Below are 23,208 nucleotides of genomic sequence, written 5' to 3'. Positions count from 1 at the left end.
CCAAATCCTACCCCTAAACCTAACCCTAAACCCAACATTTCACGTAATTTTGGCCATAGCTGTATCCTATTTAGCCAGAACCGTTGTTTTTCATCCTAATCATACCCCCAAACCTAAACCTAAAAACCCAACATCTCGCAAGAGTTGGTCCTAGCTGTATACCCTCTACCCAGAACCAGGCATGCTTATGTGTCTAAACATTTGGTCCAAAGCTCAAAAAATTTTCTGATGATTGCACGGGTAATTGTCAGCTTAAGGAGTATAGTTTGTTTTTTACAACACGAATGTACGTGCACAATCGAATGCACAGCCTTGCAAAGTATAGTTTTTTTGACTCGTACTTGTACACAGACGTTCAATGCATGCGCGTACAGTACGCGCGCACTCTTCTGATGATGGAAATTGCGCCATGGCACTGTACGGACCCTCGCATACACGTAAAAAATGGACAATACTTCGGTCTTTGTTGTCATTCTTTGGACTGGGGGATTGAAAAGAGATTTCGGCCTATTGCCGATAGTTCATCTTTCATTTTTTGATTAGTGATGAGTGTTTGCTTTGTTTATTATTTTGTTGCAAATAATTGGTGAAATAAGCGTTTGTGAATTACTTTAGGAGGGGACCTTTTTCTGGGACATGCTATTTAGTTCAGTCTTTTCCTTGTAACGTAAACTTCCTTTTTAAAAGGACAACAGTACTCCCTTAAGACATCCAGCTGATGATAACAAAGAAAGGGTGTGTGAGTATGTATATGGTTGATCTGTGTGCCAGATAACAACACAGTAACACCGTCTCTAAGTGACTGCTATAAAGCAGCTCTTATGTCAACTTCATTTCAACTATGTAGAAAGAAGCCACCCTCTCTGTAAAATCCAGGCTAAAGTCTTATAATCAAATTATGAGATTAGGAGCATCAAAATTTGATTGATTTTACATTGATGTCAATCTTGGACATGTCAGGATATATCAGGAAATATTCTTTACATTATGTGCAATGATTTTATGTAGAAAACTGTTGTTTTCACAGACTTTCTCACAAACGTCTGTGATGTGTTTGTGTATTGATGGGCGTTATTGCATGACTCTTGCTCAAGAGTAAGTCAGTTAATAAGGCTTCATGTTCTTAGCTGAATACCTCAGCGGTGCCAGCAAGGTCGGACTTCAGATAAGACAGGCCACATCCTCGGGGATTTCTACATTTTCACGCAATTTCCAGCTAGACACATGGTTGTAGTGACGCATTTATTGCAGTTTGTTTTTATAACAGGTCAATGAAGTTTCAGTGGTTTGATTTTCTTGGCTTTATTGCTTCCACTTAGAGTTAGTTATGAAGAGAAACAGGAATTGTTCTCACAATAAGGGAAACAAGGGTTTGGTGCTCCTCCCACAATGCTTTTTTGTGACTCAAACATCATTGTGTGGAGAGATTTTGAAATTTTGGTCCATTGTGAAATTAAAAGATCCACTCATGTCTAATTCTAGTTTTGTTCCTGTTTTGGGTAAAATTAAATGTAGTTCTGTAAAACGGACATAGAAGGAACTGATGATCAATAATCATTAACATAGCCAGAAGAGTGTTGGACTTGAGCATTTTAAATGCTGGTGGCACAATACTCATGTATACAGAAGCGCTCAGATGTAAAGGCCACTAAACGCCACCTCCGTCGAAAATGAGATGTTGATATTGTGTGAGTGCACCCTAAGATGGTCTGGGTCTCAAATCATTTTCAGTACTATCTTATAAGAACTTGAGCACTCAGTTATTTACCTCAAGTGTATCAAGTATAGAAGGAAGATAGGATTCTCTTTACCGTGAGGGTTTTTTGTTTATTCATTAATTTTCAGTGTGTTAATCATATATGTTGTCTGCAGGAGCCACACAGGCCCTGGAGTCCCCCAGTGGCCCCGTCTGGTCCAGGTCGAGGGGCAGATGAGGTGGATCAAGTTAGTGCCAAAAGGCCCAGAGATGAAAGCCTCATGCCGTTGGTCATTCCCGTCTCCGTACCAGTAAGGCAGACTGATCCTTCATCTCCGGACCACGAGCAGACCTCACTCTCAGCCAGTTGGCCACTGCGACCTTTGGGCTCTCACGAAATGAGCTCAGATTATAAGCCGTCTGTGATCGTCACGCGACGACGCTCGCTGCGTAACTCTTTGTCTGAAAGCACAGGCCAGGTGAGCACATGACCGATTTTTCTTTTCTTTGCTCATAATTTGTCATGTTCTGCCATTTGACTTACTCCATCCCCCTTTAAACCTAGGATTAAAAGCCCCCAATAATCCCCCAATGATTTATTCTCTGCACCCTAATCCAGCATTTACCCCATTTCGCTATCAGCTTTGAGATTATGTCATCCAGATTGCCTATAGTTTATGTATTCAGAAGGGTTTCTCCACTATACTAGTGGAATTGACTATTAAAGCATATATAATGTCTAATCTCTTAACAGAATGGCGGAGCAGAGTGCGGAAGTGATGCAGATGGGAAATCAGCCAAAGCCAAACGACGACCTCGGCCAGAACCGCTCTTCATTCCTCCGCCCAAACTTGGCACTTTCATTGCCCCACCAATTTACTCCAGCATCACACCGTACCAGAGCCACCTACGTTCACCTGTCCGTCTGCCTGACAACCCTCTCAACATGCCTCCCTATACTCCGCCGCCCATCCTTAGCCCCGTTCGAGAGGGCTCTGGACTTTACTTCTCCACCTTCCTATCAGCCGCTGCATTTGCCAGTGCAGCATCGAATAATCAGGGGCTACCTCCACCTGCCACGCCCAAATCTGCTACCCGCAGCCTCCTACGCTCCAGTGAGTCTCTTTTACTGTCTAAGTAGTAATAAAAATTAAAAATAGAAATAAAATTGTAAGGAGTTCAGGTCCGTATTGCTTCAAGTCTAAAAGTTTTAGGTAGCATCCTAACTGTCATAAAATCGTTTTGAGACACTTTATATAGATAGCAGTTATTTTATGTATTATGTCAGTTTGATGTTAGCTTGCATCACTATGCTAATGCATTTATCCAGAATATATCGCATGGACAAATATTGATAAAAATGATCTATTTTTAATTAGTTGAATCTTGCGGTATTGAATAAAACATTTATTTTTAATCAATATTTGATATTTAAAGGAAAACACCACAGTTTTTCAATAGTTTACTATGTTCTTACCTCAGCTTAGACGAATACATATCTGTCTTTTTCAATGCGTGCACTTCAACTTTGTACAGCGCATCATGGATGTGTTAGCTTTTAGCCTAGCCCCATTCATTCCTTAGGATCCAAACAGCGATGAATTTAGAAGTCACCAAACACTTCCATGTTTTCCGTTTTTAAAGACCGTTACATGAGTAGTTACACGAGTAAGTATGGTGGTACAAAATAAAACGATTTTTTTAAGCGGATAAAAAACTATTGTATGCACTTAGTTTGCAGCACTTCGACCTCTGCCGCAGTAACATTATCACTCCTGCCTTCGGATAGTTTAACGTTTTATTATGTGCCACCATTTTTACTTGTGTAACTACTCATGTAACAGTAAATGGGGAAAACATGGGGGTGTTTGGTGGCTTCTGGGTTCATCCCTGTTTGGATCCTAAGGAATGGGGCTAGGCTAAATGCTAACACATTCACGATGTGCTGTGCAAAGTTAAACTGCACGCATTGAATAAAGATAGGTATGTATTAATTTGTCTACGTTGAGGTAAAAACATTGTAAAATATTAAAAACAGTGGTGTTTTCCTTTAACTACTGCTGTTTTTGATTAGTTCTTTACTCACTTTGTTTCACTGCATTGTGGGATTGCATTTTTATCTTGGATAAAGCTGTGAACCATTTTTAACACACTTCGCTTTACCATATACAAAAAAAAACCAGGACAGTATGTAATAAGACATATTTATTATTCATATCTAAGTAAAGTTTTTTTTGTTTGTAAATGTTCAGACAGCAGTGATATAACACCGCCGGTGCTCTCTGCCATGAATGAAGCTACACCTGTCAGCATTGAGCCGTAAGTACACAAAATTCAGAAATATCTCGTATACTGATTTCCTAAATAAGCCTGCAAGTTCCTTTTATCTAACTTGGCATGACGCAGTTATCCTTCACTGGTTTCTTAGATGTATTCACACAAATGATATGCAAATGTAGCTATTATTGTTTGATACAGCTGACTTAAATGTAGTTTACCCAGAAAAGAGAAAAGTCTGTGTGGTTTACTCACTGGGTTGTTTCCAAACCATAAGACTTTTGTCTTTCCCCTCCAGAACACAGAATCAGAATCATTTCACGAATATCCGGTTGAGCGAAGAGAAAACAATAGAAGTACATTATGACTCATTTTAACACCTAATAAAACACTCAAGAGTGTCAGCTAGAAAGTATGTGCTGCTTGCAGTTTATTTTCCATATGCTCAGATCAGTTTTGTTGGAACAAACAAGCAAATATTTAAACAATTTCATTGTGAATTGGCCACCATGACACCTCATAATGTCACTTGGGGTGTCACTGTCACAAATTTACTATGTCAAGAGTTTGAAAAGAGAACCACATAAGGGTAAATGGTGACAGATTTATTTTTAGTTATGTTATGATGTTCATTGATTTTAAGCAACAACGTGTAGTTTACAGATGCAAAGTCCATGTTTATGTCATGGTGATGTGTTAATAGTGTAGCAATGTCTGAATAGGTTACTTAAATCATACATGAGAGTGGCTGACCAGAGAGAATTATGGGATATTGTTTCTCACTGGTAACAGTCGGTTCATGCGATACTCTGTATACTCCATGTTCATTTGAGACTAGCGAAACATAGACATTCTCACTTACTGTCAGTGCATGGCTGCGAATCATTCGTTTTCTGATATGGCAAGGCAAAAACACATCCCGGAACAAAAAATAAAACAAAATCTGTCTCGTCTTATCCCCAGACCTTGGCAGTCAGATACTGGAACATTTGGCTTTGAAAAACACAGGGTGTTAATTTTATGCAAACTAGGCATGGTCAAAGTCTACACTCAAGGCATTGCTTGAATTCTCAGAAAATGAAAAACTTCCCTTTAGTCTCAACAACTCTTTGTCATCATTAATGTCTATGAAATGACACGCCCAACGTTTTGAATGAAGTGGCATCAATTTGGTTTATTTCCAGGAATTTCCTGCAAAATGGACGTGTTTTAGACTAGCACTGCACTTGAGTTTTATATTTAGCTCTCAATGCACTCTGTCCTACTGATTTTCCTATTTGGCTATCAGCCTTTTTCAATTCTAGGACTTGTACTTTGCCACAGTGTTCTTTGGAGGTATTATATTGTATCTTTGTATGCAGTTTGCTTTCAGGCACATGTGAAAACACTTAAGTAATCTTATTTGAGTAATTTAGTGTTGAGTGTTCTCGATGACTAAGTGTAACTTTAGGTTTGTTATTCTGCGAGATTTAGGGGTTTCAACTGCATCGTATATGCTGATGCTAGTATATGTTGACCCAGTCTGTGCAATCCTTTAGCCTTAAAGTCTTATGATCAGTTATGAGATTAGGAGCATCAGAGCTTGATTTCATTCATTGATTTCGCATTGATATCTATCATTGACATGGCTTTACTCAGTCAATATTAAAAAAGATCAAGGGTATATTTTGATTGAATGTTCTTTACATTACTTTACATTATATTACGACTTTAGCTGGGTTTTAACAGACTTAGGGTGGGTTGCACCAACAAGGATTAAATTAAGCAGAGTTTAGAGCTAATCTAGGGTTTGTTGATCCCAGTTTAATTTTAATTCGAGTTGTGTTGCACCACTTAAATTTAAACACAGATTAACAAATCTTAGATTAAACCTTTAAACTGTATTAAATCATTCATCTGCGATTTATTTTGTCCGCCATGTTGAATTTTCCGGTGTAATTAAACAGCAACAATGTTGACGTTGTCATTCAAAAAGGAAATAAACAGTTTATGCAAGCAAAGGTAATGTAATTCTTGTATTATAAATCACCTACATACACCGGTAGGCTAATCTAAAGGCCTGATTCAAATAAAAACATTTGACAATCTTTTAAAACAATTAACAGACCAGGAAATATTGTGACAGGAAATATCGCAAAGCTCAGATATTGTGCTATAATGAACAAGATGTGTCGACGCATTTGTCATGAAGCGCCACCGTGTGTCCGTTCATTCACTGTCCTTCGTCTGACTGGAGCGCGCGTGACAGAGGAGAAGCACATACGAGCATCGGTAGCTGTCACCGGTGCTGTTAATAATCTTTTTGAGCCGCCAAACTCACTTTGTTGAGATGTTATAATAAACGCATCTTTGAATAGCGCCACCATGCTTGCGGTATGTGTTTCTAATCATTTAGCCAGACATTTAATTGTAAAAAACATATTTAAACCTCCTCATATGCAAGTTTAAAGTTAATCCCTCACTGAGATTTAAAACGGAGTTTAAAGTAATGGAGCAACAGGATTAAAGATAATCTAGATTTACTGTAAGATTTAAACCTGGATCAAAATGACAGTTTAAATTTAAACCTGTTTATTTTTAAACAGGTTTAAAGTTTGGTGCAACGGAATTATTAAATAAGCTTTGATTTAAACCAGATTTAGGCCTAATCCTTGTTGGTGCAACCCACCCTTAATTAAATATGATGCATACAGTAGGGTCCCAAAAGTTAAACTTGACAAAATCAAAAATTGCCAATGTTTAAAAAATGTTGTGACATTTAGGATAAGTTGTGGCATAAGTTTAAAGATTCTTTACTATTTCCAGGTCAATTTGTGGCATTGACTATTAAAGGAACACTCCACTTTTTTGAAAATATGCTAATTTTCCAGCTCCCCTAGAGTAAAACATTTGATTTTTACCATTTTGGAATCCATTCAGCTGATCTCCAGCGGTCTCATTTATAAAACTTTGCGTAGGATCCTTACTAAAAGTCTATGTATGCACAAAAGCTAAAAATGGCATAAGCCAAAAAATATTAAGACTTATAAAACAAAGCAATGTTCCCTTAATAAATCACAGATCACCTGCAAGTGTGCGTACATGAATCATCCTCAGATCTCACCCTCATGCCCATTCTCCTGTCAAGTTTGTTTTTTTATAGATCACAACCTTTGCGCGAGAACTGGCGTACGCATGTTTCCAGACCCGTTTTTTTGCGTATGCACACTTTATACATGAGGTCCCAGGTCTGGCTGTACCACTGTTAGCTTAGCATAATCCGCATTAGGGCTGCACAATTTGGGCAATTTTTCCCATTGCGGTTATTGATGCTAATATTGCGATGTGCGATTGCGATTATACTAAATGGTATCATGAGTCAACTTGATGGGTTTTAAGGAAAATAGATACACAGTTTAGTGATAATGCTAAAATGTGTATTTGTAAAACTATAAATGTTTTTGTATTGCCACGTGATGTAGCAACTGCTCAGTGTCAGTAATCATAAATCCAAAATACCCCTATACAACAGACGTAGAGGTTTTTTTTAGCTACCAGATCACTGTCAACCTCCTCTGCATCCATCTTCGCTCTGGTATAAGTGACGACGCACACCACACACATGCACTGCCTTTTTTGTTCGTTTTTCTTTCTTTTTTTAAACAGCAAGGAAAATCATCAAACTGTTATCAGAAAGTTTGTGTTAACAAGTCCACACATTTATTTATTTAATATAATTGCAACATTTTGCTGTCATATAATCGCACAGACTGACATCGCGATTGCGATGCGATTAATTGTGCAGCACTAATCCGCATAGCATTGAATCTGATTAGATCATTTAGCATCACACAAAAAATATTGTGATATTACGCACTGCCCGAAAATAGTCCCTTTGGTTACTTTCAATAGCAGGGGACTATTTTCAGGCGCTGCTTAATATCATTGCTCCTGCTGCCGCCATGTTATAGCAGCAAAGTCCTTGATTATTACACCAAAATGAGAGTGTAGTTCTTAGCCATATCTGGCTAGAAAATCGCAACTTTTATTTTTCTGTTGGTCTTAATACACAGTGTAACTACAGAAGAGTCCAGTTTTAAATCGGAAAAATATCGAAACTCTTTGGTTATTTTTTAGCACGATACTAATGGTCTAATCAGATTCAATGGATTGTGCTAAGCTTTGCTAAAAGTGCTAGCGCCAGACCCAGAGATCGGCTGAATTGATTCCAAAATGGTAAGAATCAAATGTTTAACTCTAGGGGAGCTGGAAAATTAGCATATTTTTTTTAAAAAGTGGAGTGTCTCTTTTAACAGATTGACTGTTACTGTTTACTAGGCTCTAGTCATACTAGCTTTCACTGAAGCACACCCAAGATGTTCATTGGAATACTGAATATTTGGATTCAATATGTTGTAAATGAGGCAAAAGAAGTGAATCCCAATTACTGAGAATCTGAAAATCAACTTTTTTGTAATTTTTTTGCAATTAAAAATTGAAATTAGAAAATGTAGAAGCAGTTTTAGTGGTCTCAAGAAATTACATTTTGTTTTGTTTGGATCTCTTTCTCTCTCAGTCGGATAAATATTGGATCGCGGTACCAAGCAGAGGTTCCGGAGCTCAGGGACCGCTCGGCAGCGCAGCACGACCCACACAAAGCTGAACTGGTGTGGGCGCCACTGCCTGACCTGGAGGCCAATGCTCAGAAACAGCAGAGAGGTTTATAATTAACACTACATTAAGATTTGAAATAAATGCAACTTGCAAGAAAATATGCTATTGTTCATATTTAACTCCATTAGTTTGAAAAAAGGCCATAAAATCTGCATAACTGGCACTTGAATCCTTGACATTCCTCTTTTGTTTCGGCAGTGGACGAGCTCATGAACCTGGCTTGCTCTAGTGCATTGTGTGGAGGTGGGACCAATCAGGAACTGGCCATGCACTGCCTGTACGAATGCAAAGGTGACATCATGGTGAGTCTCATGGGATGCAATGCCACATTGGCCTTATTTAAGAGTATATGTGTTTCACTGTGTGGTTTACACCAACAAGATCACTGTTTAAACTGAGTTACTGAACTCTTTGGTGCCATTTAAGGATGGGAAAGCCTTGTGAGTGGAACACATTTGAATGATAATTTGTTTAAAAAAAGGGAAATACCCGTTTAGGCAGTGCATTGGCTGAATTGAAATGAATTGATTACATTCATACATGCATGCATTTGGATGATGCTTTAATGCATTGAAGCTGTGCATTGTCACGTGTACATGCATTCCCAGAAAATGAAACTCTGACATTGCTAACGCAATGCCGTACCAGTTTTGCCACTGTGTGGATTTACCTGGAATGTGGAATTCTGAATTGCAAAGCCTGACAAGGCGCAGCATATGTGAGCGAGTCATGCAAACACTCTTACGTAATTTCGGAAAAATGCTCATGTAAATCACATGGTGTGCATTGTGTTTCTCGACAGCATTGTAGTGCACTCACACGCAAACATGCATCTTTTATGGGGACGCAAATGGTGCGCGCGTTTTGATGCGATTCTTTTTCAACGTTCGCTCAGCTGAGCCAGCAGCAGCTGCAACAACACATCCACAGTCTCATACTGCTGAGCTGTCACACTGTGGTCATAGCAACTAGCTGTCAATCACAGGCGTTTGTCCAAAACGACAGTAAAGATGAGTGGAGTGACCGCTTTGTTTGTTGTGACCTTTCAAACAAAATTGCAAAATTTTCTTGCATTGTTATTTCATTTGATTCGGTGTCGTAGTTCTAAACAGAAGCTTCTTCTGAAGTGCATGATGGTGCGAGAAGTTGCATTTGAGGTTTCTGGTGTAGATAAAAGAGCAGAACAGGTTTGATTTCATTGCTGTAAAAAGCTTTATCTTGATTGATGACAAGTTGTTAGACTTGCATCAAACACAAAGCCACAAGCAACAGAGGTCTATTAACTGACTGAATAACATAAAGTTAGCAATATAGGTTTTTCAAAAAGTTATGCGTTTCAGGGACATATTTAAACCCCGAAGTGTGATCTGTGATGTGAAGGGTTAATAATTTAATGATCTTTTGTTTATGCTGTTATAAGTCTATGGAAAGGTCTTGTTTTAAATTGAGAAAAAGTCACTTATACACGTTTTAACCAAACAGCACCATTGGCTCCATGGTTAAAATTATACAGGTTTAAAACAACTTGAAGATGACAGAATTTCATTTTTGGGTGAACTATCACTTTAACTGGAATTGTCTTTATGCTATCTTATCTGTTTAATGTTTTCTTATCTAATGCAGATATATTAACTGTTGCTTCAATGACTAAATACTATAGGGTGGCTGTACAAAAAGTAAACATGCTTCAATATGTTGAGCAATGGTGCTTATGCATACGTCACAGGTTAGGGTCCTGCTTGTGTTATTTTTTATCTGTCTGTATCATTTCCTGTTCACAGTTGCTATAAATAAAATGGGAAAAAGGTTAGTTCAATGACCCAGAAAAGGTGTCCTCGATTTCTGTAGATTGAGAAACTGCAGAGGGAGGGAGGGATTATCTGCTGATGGTTAAACGCCTTAAGCAAAAGTCTTACAAATGTTGTCAAGGAGATGGAGACAGTCTTGCAGAATTATATCTCTCCTACTTCTATTTCTTTCTGTCACTCAGTGTCTCTCGTTTCATATTGCCATGTATCTCCCTCTTTATATGAGCACAGGGTGGATAACATGCCCTGACCTGTGTTACTTGCCCTCATTCGCCTTCCCGCCAAATCCCACATCAACCAGGATTATCATCGTGCAAAAAACAGAAAAAAATATGTTGATTTAAAAACTATTTGATAAAAAGAAAATAATTGACATGGTATTATATTAGTTGTTTGGTCGTTGGATTTTTGTTGAAAAATACACACCACCTTCATATAGAAGAAAAATACAGATCAAGGAGCGCATAGAAGGCATGGGCCGGTTACTGGTTTCAAGGTATACCGAGGTTTTAGAGTCAAGGTTTCAAAACCACTAAAATGTTTTGTGATACCGTCTCCAAGGTATAAGCTGTTTTTATGCAAAAATCATTAAGTCATGTGATTGATTTGATGTTTACATTTAATATACATTACGAAAATATTCTATATTTTTTGAAAGCATATTATAATTTGAAAGCTTTATTTTTACCTGGCATTTAAAAAGGCACATTTTAGTGTGCAATTGCAATACCGCAACACCGTGAAACTGTGGTATTTTTGCTAAAGGTTATCATACCAGCAGAATCTTATACCGGCCCATGCCTAGGGCATAGTTGCTTTTTCCTGAAACAGGGCTCAAAATTAACTTTTTTATTTGGTAGCACTGGTGCTCCCAACTTTAAAGAGTTAGGAGCACCAGCAAAAATTTAGGCGCATCCATCAAAAAATTTAAAAGCACCACAACTACAATGAAAAATGTTAATAGATTTATTTTATTAAAAATATAACACCACCACCGGGATTTACACGTCCTATGGCCAGCATTTAAAAGTTGGTCTTCTATTTTATTTTATTTTATTTTTTGCTGCATAAATTCCTAAATTAACACCCAAATGCTGTTGAAATAGTATTGCAGCAATAATAATTTAACAATTACAGGTAACATGATTAAGATTACATAGAAAATCTAGCAAACACGTAAAACACTGATTAATTGTGACATTACAAAAGTGACCCTAATATAGAAGGCTAATATATATTGGTATTGATAACTGCATTACCACGATGCTTTTACTACTAAATAGGCAATGTTTTAAAAAAATACAACAAAAACATACCATCAGCATTGTGGTATTCCACAGCAACATGGACCACAAGGATGTTTGTCGAAGGTCCATTCACCAGCGCATGCGCACATACACCATCAAACACACTTTGACAGACAGGTCGGTGTCTCCATCAATAATAAACACATTTGTCATGACACGTCTTGTATTTTTGGCACTTTCGCCATGTTTAAGCAAGGTACGTCTGGCGCTTAAAATGTTTTGATTCCGCCATTAACACCGTTTTACAGGATTTACAGTAAACACAGTAAGTTACATTATCATAGCGGAGACACTCGAAATCTTTAAGCCACTCTCTCTGAAAGGTTTAACGTCAACTCGTATTTTCCGGTGGTGGAGTTACATTTGAATCCGGATCGTCGTCAAAAAATACAGTAATAATCTTGGCTGTAATCGGCTCGCTCTCGTCATGCTCGCGACGCGTTCGTCTTTTCACATTTCCGCGCTTCATGGCAACAAGGAATGAATGACGCTCATATTAGCCAATCTGCGGTCTTCATTAAACGCAAGAACTTAATGGTGAAATTTGATTGGTTATGTATCGTTGGAGAGAACACTGAACCTGGGACAGCGCCAGCACGCAGGATCACAATCAACTCGCGTCACAACAAAATGGGCAGTCGCACAAATGCTCCCAAATATATTTTAAGGTCGCACAGATTAAATTTCGGTCGCATATGCGACCAAAATGGTCGCAATTTCGAGCCCTGTGAAAGCCACTATGGACGCAAGTTCCGTCGTTACCCATAGAGTTCAATGTAACTAGGAGAGCACGATAAATCGCATGTGTTTGTCATTATTGCAATTGTGATTAGTAGTAAATCGCCATCACTCGCTTTCAGATGGAGCTGCATTAACTTCAAAAAGTCGTAAATATCGCACTTATTATCGTCAGTGAAGTACGGCTTTGTGTAGTAAATGCTGCTCCATCTGAAAGCAGGTGATGGCGATTAACTACTAATCAAGGAAACTGCTTTACTGACGAGATCAGCACAACAATCGCATGTGATTAGAGCTGCAACTATTGATTCTTTTTTTTTTTCAAATCGATTAATCTTTCAATTATTTTTCGATTAGTCGAATAGTCAGATTTTTTTAGATATACAAATCACCAACAAACACCAGCATTTTATCAATTAAACAAACACATAAACAAAGGTTTTTAACATTAAAAATTAAAGGCGGAGTCCACGATGTTTGAATAACGGTTTGGAAAAGGAGACGGGCCGACTACCAAAACACACTTATAGCCAATCAAATCAAATGCCGGGTTGCGTATCTGTGAGGTGGGTCTATCAACAGAAGGTCCAGATTCTATTGGGGTAGGGGCGTGTTTGTTTAGGTGATTTCAAATATCAACATTGGCTTTTAAACATCATGGACTCCGCCTTTAAGTGGTAGTGCCAAGGAAAATATAATAAATTACAAAAGTCCAAGATAAAATCAACCTAACATAAACCGTGCAAAAGGGGCATTATACACCTTATATAATAAAATCGGCATATATTAAAGGAATATTCCATTTTCTTAAAAGAAAATCCAGATAATTTACTCGCCACCATGTCATCCAAAATGTTGAAGTCTTTCTTTGTTCAGTCGAGAAGAAATTATGTTTTTTGAGGAAAACATTGCAGGATTTTTCTCATTTTAATGGACTTTAATAGACACCAACAATTAACACTTCAAAGGACTATAAACAATCCCAAACGAGGCATAAGGGTCTTATCTAGCAAAACGATTGTCATTTTTGACAAGAAAAATAACAAATATACACTTTTAAACCACAACTTCTCGTCGAGATCCGTTCGTGATGCGCCAGCGTGACCCCATGCAATACGTCATGACGTCAAGAGGTCACAGAAGACGAACGCGAAACTCCGCCCCAGTGTTTACAAGTGTGTTGAAAGAGGACCGTTCCTACGTTGTTGTATGTCAACTGATACTAATTAAGGTCTTTGTGTCAGTTTATTGTTTACAATGGTCCGCGAATGTGCGTTTTATATATGTAACACGTGACCTCCCTATGTCACTACGCATTTAGGTCGCGCTGGACCGGATCTAGACGAGAAGTTGTGCTTTAAAAGTGTATATTTGTTATTTTTCTTGTCAAAACTGACAATCGTTTTGCTAGATAACGTGATGCTGTTACTTTAAAGAAATGCATGCCAGGAATACCTAACAAGACGAGCTTTTGTAATATCTGTGCACGTATTCGCAAAAAATAAGTTAGTTAGGAACTCCGCACTGCCAGCTGGCTTTTTGTGCATGTGGGCACATGCCTATCAGCTCTCAGTATAAAAGTAACTTATTATTAAAAATAACCTCTCATTAATATAAAACATGTCCTGCTTTTTATTTACTGTTTCAATATACTGCCCAGACGCGATGCGAGGCATAAACGCAGCACAATATATGGCCTGCATTCTATTGTTGGGTAAAAACTTTTTGTAATAGTTTAAATACTTACACTGCTGTCTCGTCCTTTTGAGATCAGAGAGCCCCAGGATGTTTTCGTTTGAGATGTTCATGCATAGATGATGTGCTGCTGTGGTATGCCATTTCAGTTTTACACAGTGTGTGCAGAGCACCATTTTATTTAGTTTCTGCTTAAAGTATTTCCACACTTTTGATTGCGTTTTTAGCTGTTTGATATAACACTTGTATGAAACGGGGCTGAAGCCACCATCGTTTCAAATTGTAAACGGTGCGACACATTTATGGCAAATTGACATTATTACATACGTTGACGCGTCGTTCCAGCCCTACATGTGATTTATCTTGTATAATAACCACGACCACAGTTAGCAAATGCTGCTTTTGGGAAAAACAACCCAGTGCGGTAATTTAAAATATGACAGTACGTCATAACATCATAACACTTCATGACAAAACACGCATGACACCTAGTCACAACACATGCAAGAGCCATTGAAATTCAATGTTACTGATGTGTTGTCAAATTTGAACTTGAATACGTGACGCATTGGTCGTATTCATCAATGTGTCATATATTAGTCCTTTAGTTTATTTAAATGATCAGTGAGCTTAACTTTGCTGGCTACCATATAAAAAGATAATTTAATTTTAATATAATTTTTTTGCGGTCAACCCAAGAAAAAGTAATATCATATTTCTGGAATGAAATGAGGGTGTGGAATTAATGCGATTATTCATTTTTAAAGGGATAATTCACCCAAAAATAAAATTCTGTCATAATTTTCTCACTCTCATGTTGTTACAAACCTGTATACATTTCTTTGTTCTGATTAACACAAAGGAAGATATTTTGAGGAATGGTTGTAACTGATCATGAGCCGCATTCACTTTCATAGGAGGAAAAAAAATACTATGAAAGTGAATATATATATATATAAATACTATGAAAGTGAATATATATATATATATATATATGGGTTTGTAACAACAAGAGAGTGAGTAAATGGTGACGGAATTTTCATTTTTGGGTGAACTGTCCCTTTAATGAGATATGAGGAGCTCGGATGCAAACAGAGGCGGACACTACTTAAATATTTTTACTTTCTACATAAAAGTAAATTTTTAAGTATTCGTATTTTATCAGTGTGGTTTTTTTTGGAAAACATACATTCCAAAGCATATTATCATAATTTCTACTCCACTACATTTCATAATTTCAAGTTTATGGTTTATATTTAATATTTAAGTATATTAAACATCTAGTAATTTTTTACTTTTACTTAAGTAAAAAGTACTTTCGTACTTATACTCAAGAAAAGTCAAAGTACACAATTTTTATGTAATTAGGTATTAAATCATTTTTAATATGCAATATACAAGGAATACAGAGTATGATTCTATGCTTTAGAATGTAGTGAACATTTTTTAGTAAAGTATAATTTTTCCCAAGACAAACACTCTGGTAAAGCACAGATGCTTGGAAAATGTAATATCTTAAATACTCAAGTGTTGTCCACCTCTCGATGCAAAAGCCTCTAAACGCCATCTCTGTCAAAAATGAGATAATGATAATATGCCGAATGCTCTCGTCGCGTATTATACCTTCATCAAATACTTTTGCTTCAAATCTGCTTAAAGGAGTAGTCCACTCTATAGATGGGGCCCATTGACTTACCATAGTATTTTTCCCTACTATAAAAATTCAGTTGACCCCATCTTTAAAGTGTACTACTCCTTTAATCTCAGCCTCAGGCCATTCAGAATTCCTTGTTTGTTGGCAGAATCTGATAAAATGCTTATTTACAAGAAACATGTCAGACGCACTTGTCAAATCCAGGCTGAAGTCTCATAATCTTATTATGAGGTAAGGGCATCAAAGTTTGATTTCAAGAATTGATTTCACTTTAATTCTAATCTTTGATATGGCCTGATATCAAGATTTTGTTTTTACAGAGTGAAATCACTTTAAAGCTCCTAATCTCATAAATAGATAAACTTTATCCTTTAGATCACAGGTAGGGTTTCCGGTATATAATCGCAAATCTTGTTTCAAAACCAAAGCTAAATTCACTTTCTGTTTCTTTTTTAGGGCACACTTACCTGTCTGCTGTTAAAAAACCCCATCTTTCCCAAAGCGCACCCTCTAGCTGACTACCACTACTTGGGTAAGTCCCTCATCACTGTTACCACACTTTCTTTTTCTTCCACACGGAGGTGACTACAGATATTCCTAACGGTATTTCAGTCTGTGCTCTCTGTACCCGTGCCGCCCCCCTGTGTTGGCATTCCAAAGCCCCACTCGCTTTCTCGGTTGTAAACAAAACCAGCAGGAGCACAGCTGATAGGACGGCTCAGACACAGAGTGTGATGGGTGATGAGTGGGTTGCTGGGTAAAGTCTGAGAGCGGATGAGGGGGTAGGGGTGTCTGTGGCATGCTGTTAATTCCTGTAGAGGACAGGGGCATTATTGTTTGTCTGGACGTGTGCTGCTGGCCCTTTCTATGGGGTTTGTGCGTGCATGCATTTGTGATAGAGAGCGGGGGTGCACACAGGGTACGTGGACGGCCCCCTACTGATTTCTTGACTGGTTTGTCTGTCTGCACAGGCTCTGACAACTGGACGACAGAAGAAAGACGATTTTTCAACAAAGGCATAGCCACTCACAAGAAGGACTTCTTCATGGTTCAGAAACTGGTAGGATGTGATTAAGATAACCACAACCTGAATTGGTTTAAACCGTACCAGTCACCAACGGTGTTTGCTTGGGGAAAGCATCACTTTTTTAATTGCTTATAGTTTAGGTGAGAGATTTGACCACTTAACCTTAGGAATTAAACTTGGGTATATGACATTATCATGCACAAATTAAATGATGTGGCTGTGCTGCCCTAAGCACTTTATCTGGAGCTGTATTTTGTGACCTGAATAATACGATCTGTTTACATCTGGTTTTATAAGCTCCCATTCGATTCCAATCACAAGACAGGACACATCACATTACACCTGATCATATAATTTGTCTTAAAAGCTGCTTCTGATTTTAAATTTTAAAGTCTAAGATTTAAATATTATTACATAAATCCCATTCACCTTACATGTACCAAGTAGGACGTGTCCCTGAATCAACATCATTGTTGGTCCTGAAACAACATTTCTGTCAACCAATGAGATTGTATGATTAGGCTTAGAGTCAATGTTAGGTTTAGGACTGGGTCAGGGGTCTGTTTACCTTTCTTGTCAGTATATTTTCTTCCCATATTAATTGAGGTTTTGGTTAGCACATGTTTTTTTTTTTTGGCAGCACCCTCTGTGTGCAGCGTTTCTCATACATTCATTTATTTGTGGTAGCAGCCTGTGGCGGTGTGCACAGCATTTTTGGGCGGACACGTCGTATGTGCTTTGCACGTGGCTCCGCATCCAAAAATGACTGACCTGAGTGCATATTAGTTACCTCTTATTCACCTATTGGCTCTGCCGGATGTGCCGCCACAAATAACCTGCGATGCATACAGACGAAATAATTAATATAATAATTTATATTTTTGTTTTGCATATATAAATATTTACTTTGGATGTTATATAATAGGTAAAATTGTATAATTTGTTAGAAAATAATTATTTAGGTTGCTAGATGGCTGTAAACTTTGCTTATTGATAAAAATGACTTGCATGCAATGAATAAAATCCTCTGCAGTTACATATTATCAATTAGTCCTTCCAGAAAAACGCTAAGTTTTTTTGTGATTGTTGCAGGAAAAAAATCCTTGATCTTGCGGCACGTTTAAAAAAAAAGCGGGATATTTATGAAATTTTATGTGATGAAATTGTGGGAACTTGCAAAAACTGTTTTCAACTTTTGCAGCTTTTCAATGATGTTCACGTCACATAATCACGTCACTTCATAACTTGTAGCTTGTGTGAGGTAAATGCAACATTTTGCAACTTTCTGCTAAGATAAATGTGATTTTTGCTACAAAAATGTGGCGATTATGAAATCATGCATCCCTGCATATTTTGTGCACGGAAATCTGCAATTTATGCTGCGAAAGTGCGGCGTATTTGAAAAAATGCAACCCAGCATAAATATGCCGACTGTGGCTGATTATGCGTTTGCATAATCGCGTTTTTTTTTTTGCAGAGACTGATTAATGAAATAAAAATTGTAGTGTGCGGATATGGGAAGCAAGATATGCAGAATTCATAGAGATATTGAAAAAAATGTCCATATGGCAATATGCATATACCAACCAAAGGCAATTCTGGATGTACTGAGTTGCATTTTTTTTTATATAAAAGGTGAGCTCCAAAACAGTGTCTCAGTGTGTGGAGTTTTACTACACATATAAGAAGCAGGTGAAGATCGGCAAGAACGGGACGCTTGTGTACGGAGAAGCAGAACCACTGGAGACTAAAGCTACAACAGAGGAGGAAGTGGACAATAAAGTCAGTTCCTGTTGCTTGTTGTGTGCGTGCACCTGTTTGCTTTGATTCCGTTTAGCAGCATCATAATGTTTCTTTTCCATCAATCGGCAGATTTCACAGAAATTTGAATCACGGAAAGACGAGGAGGATAGCAGGAAGTGGGAAGGGTCATGTGACGGGAAGCAAGAAAACGGCCCGGGCAGGGTTACGCAGTCTCTACAGGCCCCTGACAGTGTAAGTTTAAAGTCATCTGAGCAAAACGTTAAAGTCCCCCTGTGGTGAAAATAAAGTTTTATTGTTGTTTATAATGTGTTTTAAGACAACCATGTGCAAATTCATCATTCAACACCATTGCTGAGTATTTTCTCCATAAAATTGGAGTCTTATTCCCACGGTTTAGAATCGCCTATGTAACCAACCACATCAACACAGTAGTTCGAGTCATAGATATTATATATGGATGATACGCAAACTCTGCTTTGAAACTATTACAGCACATCTGCTTTATTTCTACTTCTGTGTTGCTCACATGTGCAGTGTGAATAGCATCAGATAACATTAGTGAGGCGGAGACTAATGTACATCTTCGTAGATCCACATACTTAATGAGGCACGGGTGTAGGGATACATTTAAATAGTTTTAAAGCACCAAATAATTACTATCACAGGAAAATGTTTACATATGCTATTATGATGCTCAAAGATGAGTTTTAAATAAGATTATCGACTACAGGGGGACTTTAACTTTGCAAAAATTATACATGTTATATTATTGTTTTCCAGTGTACATTTTTGTTTCTGGTATATTTAAATTAATAGCATAAATGAAAGATCAGGATTTGTAAAGCAGTTCTTATACTCCAGGTTGTTTGCAGTGCCCTCTAGTGGTGTCTATTATCCACAGTGCTTCTATTAACCTAGAAAATGTGAAAAGATCAACCCAGTAACTTAGTTTTGATGATCCATTCTCTGCAAACACGTGAAAAAATAGGTCATTGAAATTTGGCTCCCCTTGTGATGTCAGAAGGAAATAATACCGCCCCTTAATCTGCACTGTCCAACCACTGCACTTCCATTAAGCGCAGAAATCAGCTCATTTGCATTTAATAGGACACCCCCCCCCCACAAAAACACCTAAAAAGTGGACATTTTTACATGCTATAATAAATTATCTATTTGGTATTTTGAGCTAAAATTTCACATATGTACTCTGGGGACACCAAAGATTTATTTGATATCTTAACAGTCTTGTGAAATGTCCCCTGTAAAGTTGGTTGAACATATATGGGCGATTCTCACGAAAACTTGGTTTTAAAAATGTCAAGCATGAAAATGTAAAAATTGCTTAAATTTACTTTTTTTCCCACCAGACATTGAAAAACAAAGTCTGGAGTAAATGGGAACATTAATTTAAAAACTTTTACTTATCATTTAACACTTTTTGTAACATAATTTAAAAAATTAGTCCTAAAAAAATCTCATTACCGCAACAGTCAGAAAACATCAACACTGACATATTTTCAAAATGACATGACAAATCTGAAAGAACATAATTTGGAGATTCTGCACATGCATTTAAAATCAAAGTATTATGCTTCTATTAATTAAATTAACATTTAATAAGCATCTGTTGCGGTAATGATAATCAAAATGCCGTGTAAGCATTCTGACAAGACAGTATTTCAAATTAACTGTAAAAAAATGATCTTACCTGGTAGCCATCTTGAAGTAACTGGTCCATGTGCTTGGTCACTCAAAATCAAACTTTATTAAAATTCTGTATGTGTGCTTAAACTGTTCTCAAAAAGTTTTGCGGAGGATGAGAACATCAGGCATGGACACATCATTTTCCTAATTTTTCTTCATTATTATTTATTATACATGAATATTCAGTAAATATTTTTTCTGTCATCTAAAGTAGTCTAGCAAAACATCCATTTATTTTTTTTCTTAATATTTTTTTGTTAATTTGATTAAATTACAACATAACGCATTTTCAAACACAGCTGGACACATTGCGGTAATGAGAATTTCAGCAGAAAATCAGATAAAATTTACAATTATAAATTCTTATGTTGAAATCACACATTGTGCAAGGTAGAACACAGTATTGTGTTAATTCTGATGCTTTTTAATGTTACTATATTACACATTTTAAAGCTAAAATCATTAGTGCCGTGGTGTTTCAATGGTTTCGTGAGAATCACCCATATAGATCAGTACAGTGTGTTGGTAAGTGGTCTTTAGGCTGATTTGTTAATATTACTTAATAACCATATTTTGCCTTTTAGGTTGCTGCCCTTCTGGTTTTAAAAAATCAAACCGACAACACGAGGGATCCATCCACATTGGTTAGTCACGGCCCAACACCACCACCTAAACCTCGCCCCGACACCACCAGAAAGAGTGGAGCCAGCAACACAGGGAAGGGACAAACTAACCAAGAGGGTGAATTTCCCTGCAAGAAGTGCGGCAGGTCAGTCACTGGCACACACACACACACAGGCACACAACTTATATGCAGTTTAGCTTTTAATTGCTTCTTTTTGAGTCTAATTATCTCATCTAATTATGAGACGCGCACACGCGCATCGATTTGATATGATACACTTGCAGCTGCATGAGGAGAGCAGGAGTCTTTCAAGGAATCAATAAAGGCTTATGGGTCTTGTGTAACATGCATCAGTGATCAGTGCAGTAGTAAGGCAACATCTGATTTTGATAGGAGATTTTAACCATGGCAACGGTCGCTTTGTTAAAATCAACAGTCTCTTAGCAACCAAGTCAGAGACGGAGATGTTGAAAGCCACATACTCTGATCATCAGCATGTCATTGTGATGTGTAGTAATACAGCTCTGTAAGGCTGCACAATTAATCGAAAAACTAATCAGGGTTACAGTTACAGAAACAGTTACATAATCGCCAAAAGCCTCAATTACAGCTGTCCATTTGTGCTCATTTCTGTCCATTTGGGCAGTATGTTTGGGCACCTAATTTAAAATTGATAAGTTGATGTGTCCTTTACCAATTCATTTAGGATTTTTTACTAACAACATAACTACTTTAATTATTTGTTATTTACATTATATTATTTAGTTTTGGATGTTTAGAAATTACCATGAAGCTGCTTTACAGAAAATTATAAAAAATTTCAAAACTTGAATGTAAAGTCTATTAATTCACAATAATAATCGCAGTTAGAATATCGACATTTATGCTTTTTGTCATAATCGTGCATCCACAGCTCTGTCAAAAAGTGCTGTGATACTTTCAGATGGTACTGTTAAGGTTTTTTTTTATTGTGACACTGGCTGCAGTCACACCAAAAGCGTTTATGGCAGTTGCAGGCGCCTTTTTTGAATGATATTCTATGGGCAGGGCGCGTTTGCGCGCTGTTTATGCGCGCCGAGCGCCTTGCGGTTTTCTGCCGCCTGCCGCGCACGCGTTTTTGAAGGAGCGCTGAGAGCGGAGGAGCGCCTGACGTCATTCGCGTCTTCCATTGTCCAATCGAATGAGGGGAGAGGCGGGCCTTACGTTGTGGCGAGGGAAGTTTACAGTTGCTTTGAAGAACCGGACTCCACTCGCTCACTCTCTCCTGCGTGTTTGTGCTCCTCTTATCCTCAAACAAGGTCAGAGCAAGCGCCCTCTTTTTAAAGTTTCTGCTAATATGACAGTTAACAGCAAAAGAGCGCTCACGCTTCAATATTTGATTGACAAGACAGCTGACTCGGTGGTTGCTTAGCAATATGAAAAGCCGCGCTGCACTTCTCTTTTTTAAAAAAGGCAGTGCGTCGCGCCTTGCGTTTGCAAGCGTTTAAAGCGCTTTTGGTGTGACTGAGCCCTAAGCCTGTGAAAACCCAGCTAAAGTCATTTGTGATTTACTGTTTTCTACATAACATCATTCTATATAATGTAAAGAATATTCTGTAAAAATATAACCTTGATATCTTCAATATTGCCTATGTAATACCACATCAATGATTGAAATCAAACTTTGATGATCTAAATCTCATAATTAGATGATGAAACTTTACCCGGGGTCACATTTGTATAACATGGTATTCGGGTCAGTGACAAAAACGGTTTGGCAAGATGAGAAATGTAAACATATTAAAAAAATTTTTTTATAAGTAACATAGTGTATTTATGTTAATTTAAAGCAACACCAAAGAGTTTTTTTACCTTAAAATAACATTTCCAAAAAAGTTTCAGTGGTTCATCCACACAAAACAGGGTGAATGGCACTTTCACATTTGCTTTGCAGCCCTCTATCGGCCAAAACCGCCCTAAAGAAGTTTCCAACCGTCGGGTAGCGGTCCTGTAGTTCGAGTGAAAACTACAAAAACTTGCTTTACGGCAGACCTACAATACAATCAGAGCCAGCTATGCTGCAGTATTTACGACAGTGGTAATAAACAATTACGCTTCTAACCTGTAGGGGGAGCAAAGAGCAATAAGTTTTTAGTGTTGCTTTAATAAAAAATTACACCTGAAAATGTCAAATGGTGTAACCGCCAATAGGCTTTATGCCCAGCTGCACCACTTCCCGAACCTCAGCCAGCTCCTTAGCCGTTTCTCAATACCAAGTATG

General features: G+C 37.6%; 1 protein-coding gene across 2 annotated transcripts in view; it reads left to right on the top strand.

Moving 5' to 3' along the window:
* LOC141348965 (mitotic deacetylase-associated SANT domain protein-like) overlaps nucleotides 1-23,208 on the top strand; it is a 36,828-nt gene that overhangs the window by 9,947 nt on the left and 3,673 nt on the right. For both annotated transcript variants that reach the window (XM_073869596.1, XM_073869595.1), the window contains exons 3-12: nucleotides 1,873-2,175; nucleotides 2,451-2,811; nucleotides 3,949-4,015; nucleotides 8,529-8,671; nucleotides 8,825-8,928; nucleotides 16,285-16,360; nucleotides 16,800-16,888; nucleotides 18,491-18,637; nucleotides 18,728-18,850; nucleotides 20,908-21,092. In XM_073869596.1, the coding sequence (XP_073725697.1) occupies nucleotides 1,873-2,175; nucleotides 2,451-2,811; nucleotides 3,949-4,015; nucleotides 8,529-8,671; nucleotides 8,825-8,928; nucleotides 16,285-16,360; nucleotides 16,800-16,888; nucleotides 18,491-18,637; nucleotides 18,728-18,850; nucleotides 20,908-21,092 (1,598 nt within the window). The remainder of the gene's footprint in view (nucleotides 1-1,872; nucleotides 2,176-2,450; nucleotides 2,812-3,948; nucleotides 4,016-8,528; nucleotides 8,672-8,824; nucleotides 8,929-16,284; nucleotides 16,361-16,799; nucleotides 16,889-18,490; nucleotides 18,638-18,727; nucleotides 18,851-20,907; nucleotides 21,093-23,208) is intronic.

Source organism: Misgurnus anguillicaudatus, chromosome 7 (assembly GCF_027580225.2).
Source record: "Misgurnus anguillicaudatus chromosome 7, ASM2758022v2, whole genome shotgun sequence".
In the NCBI taxonomy this organism is placed as follows: domain Eukaryota; kingdom Metazoa; phylum Chordata; class Actinopteri; order Cypriniformes; family Cobitidae; genus Misgurnus; species Misgurnus anguillicaudatus.
This window is presented reverse-complemented; position numbering and strand designations above follow the sequence as displayed.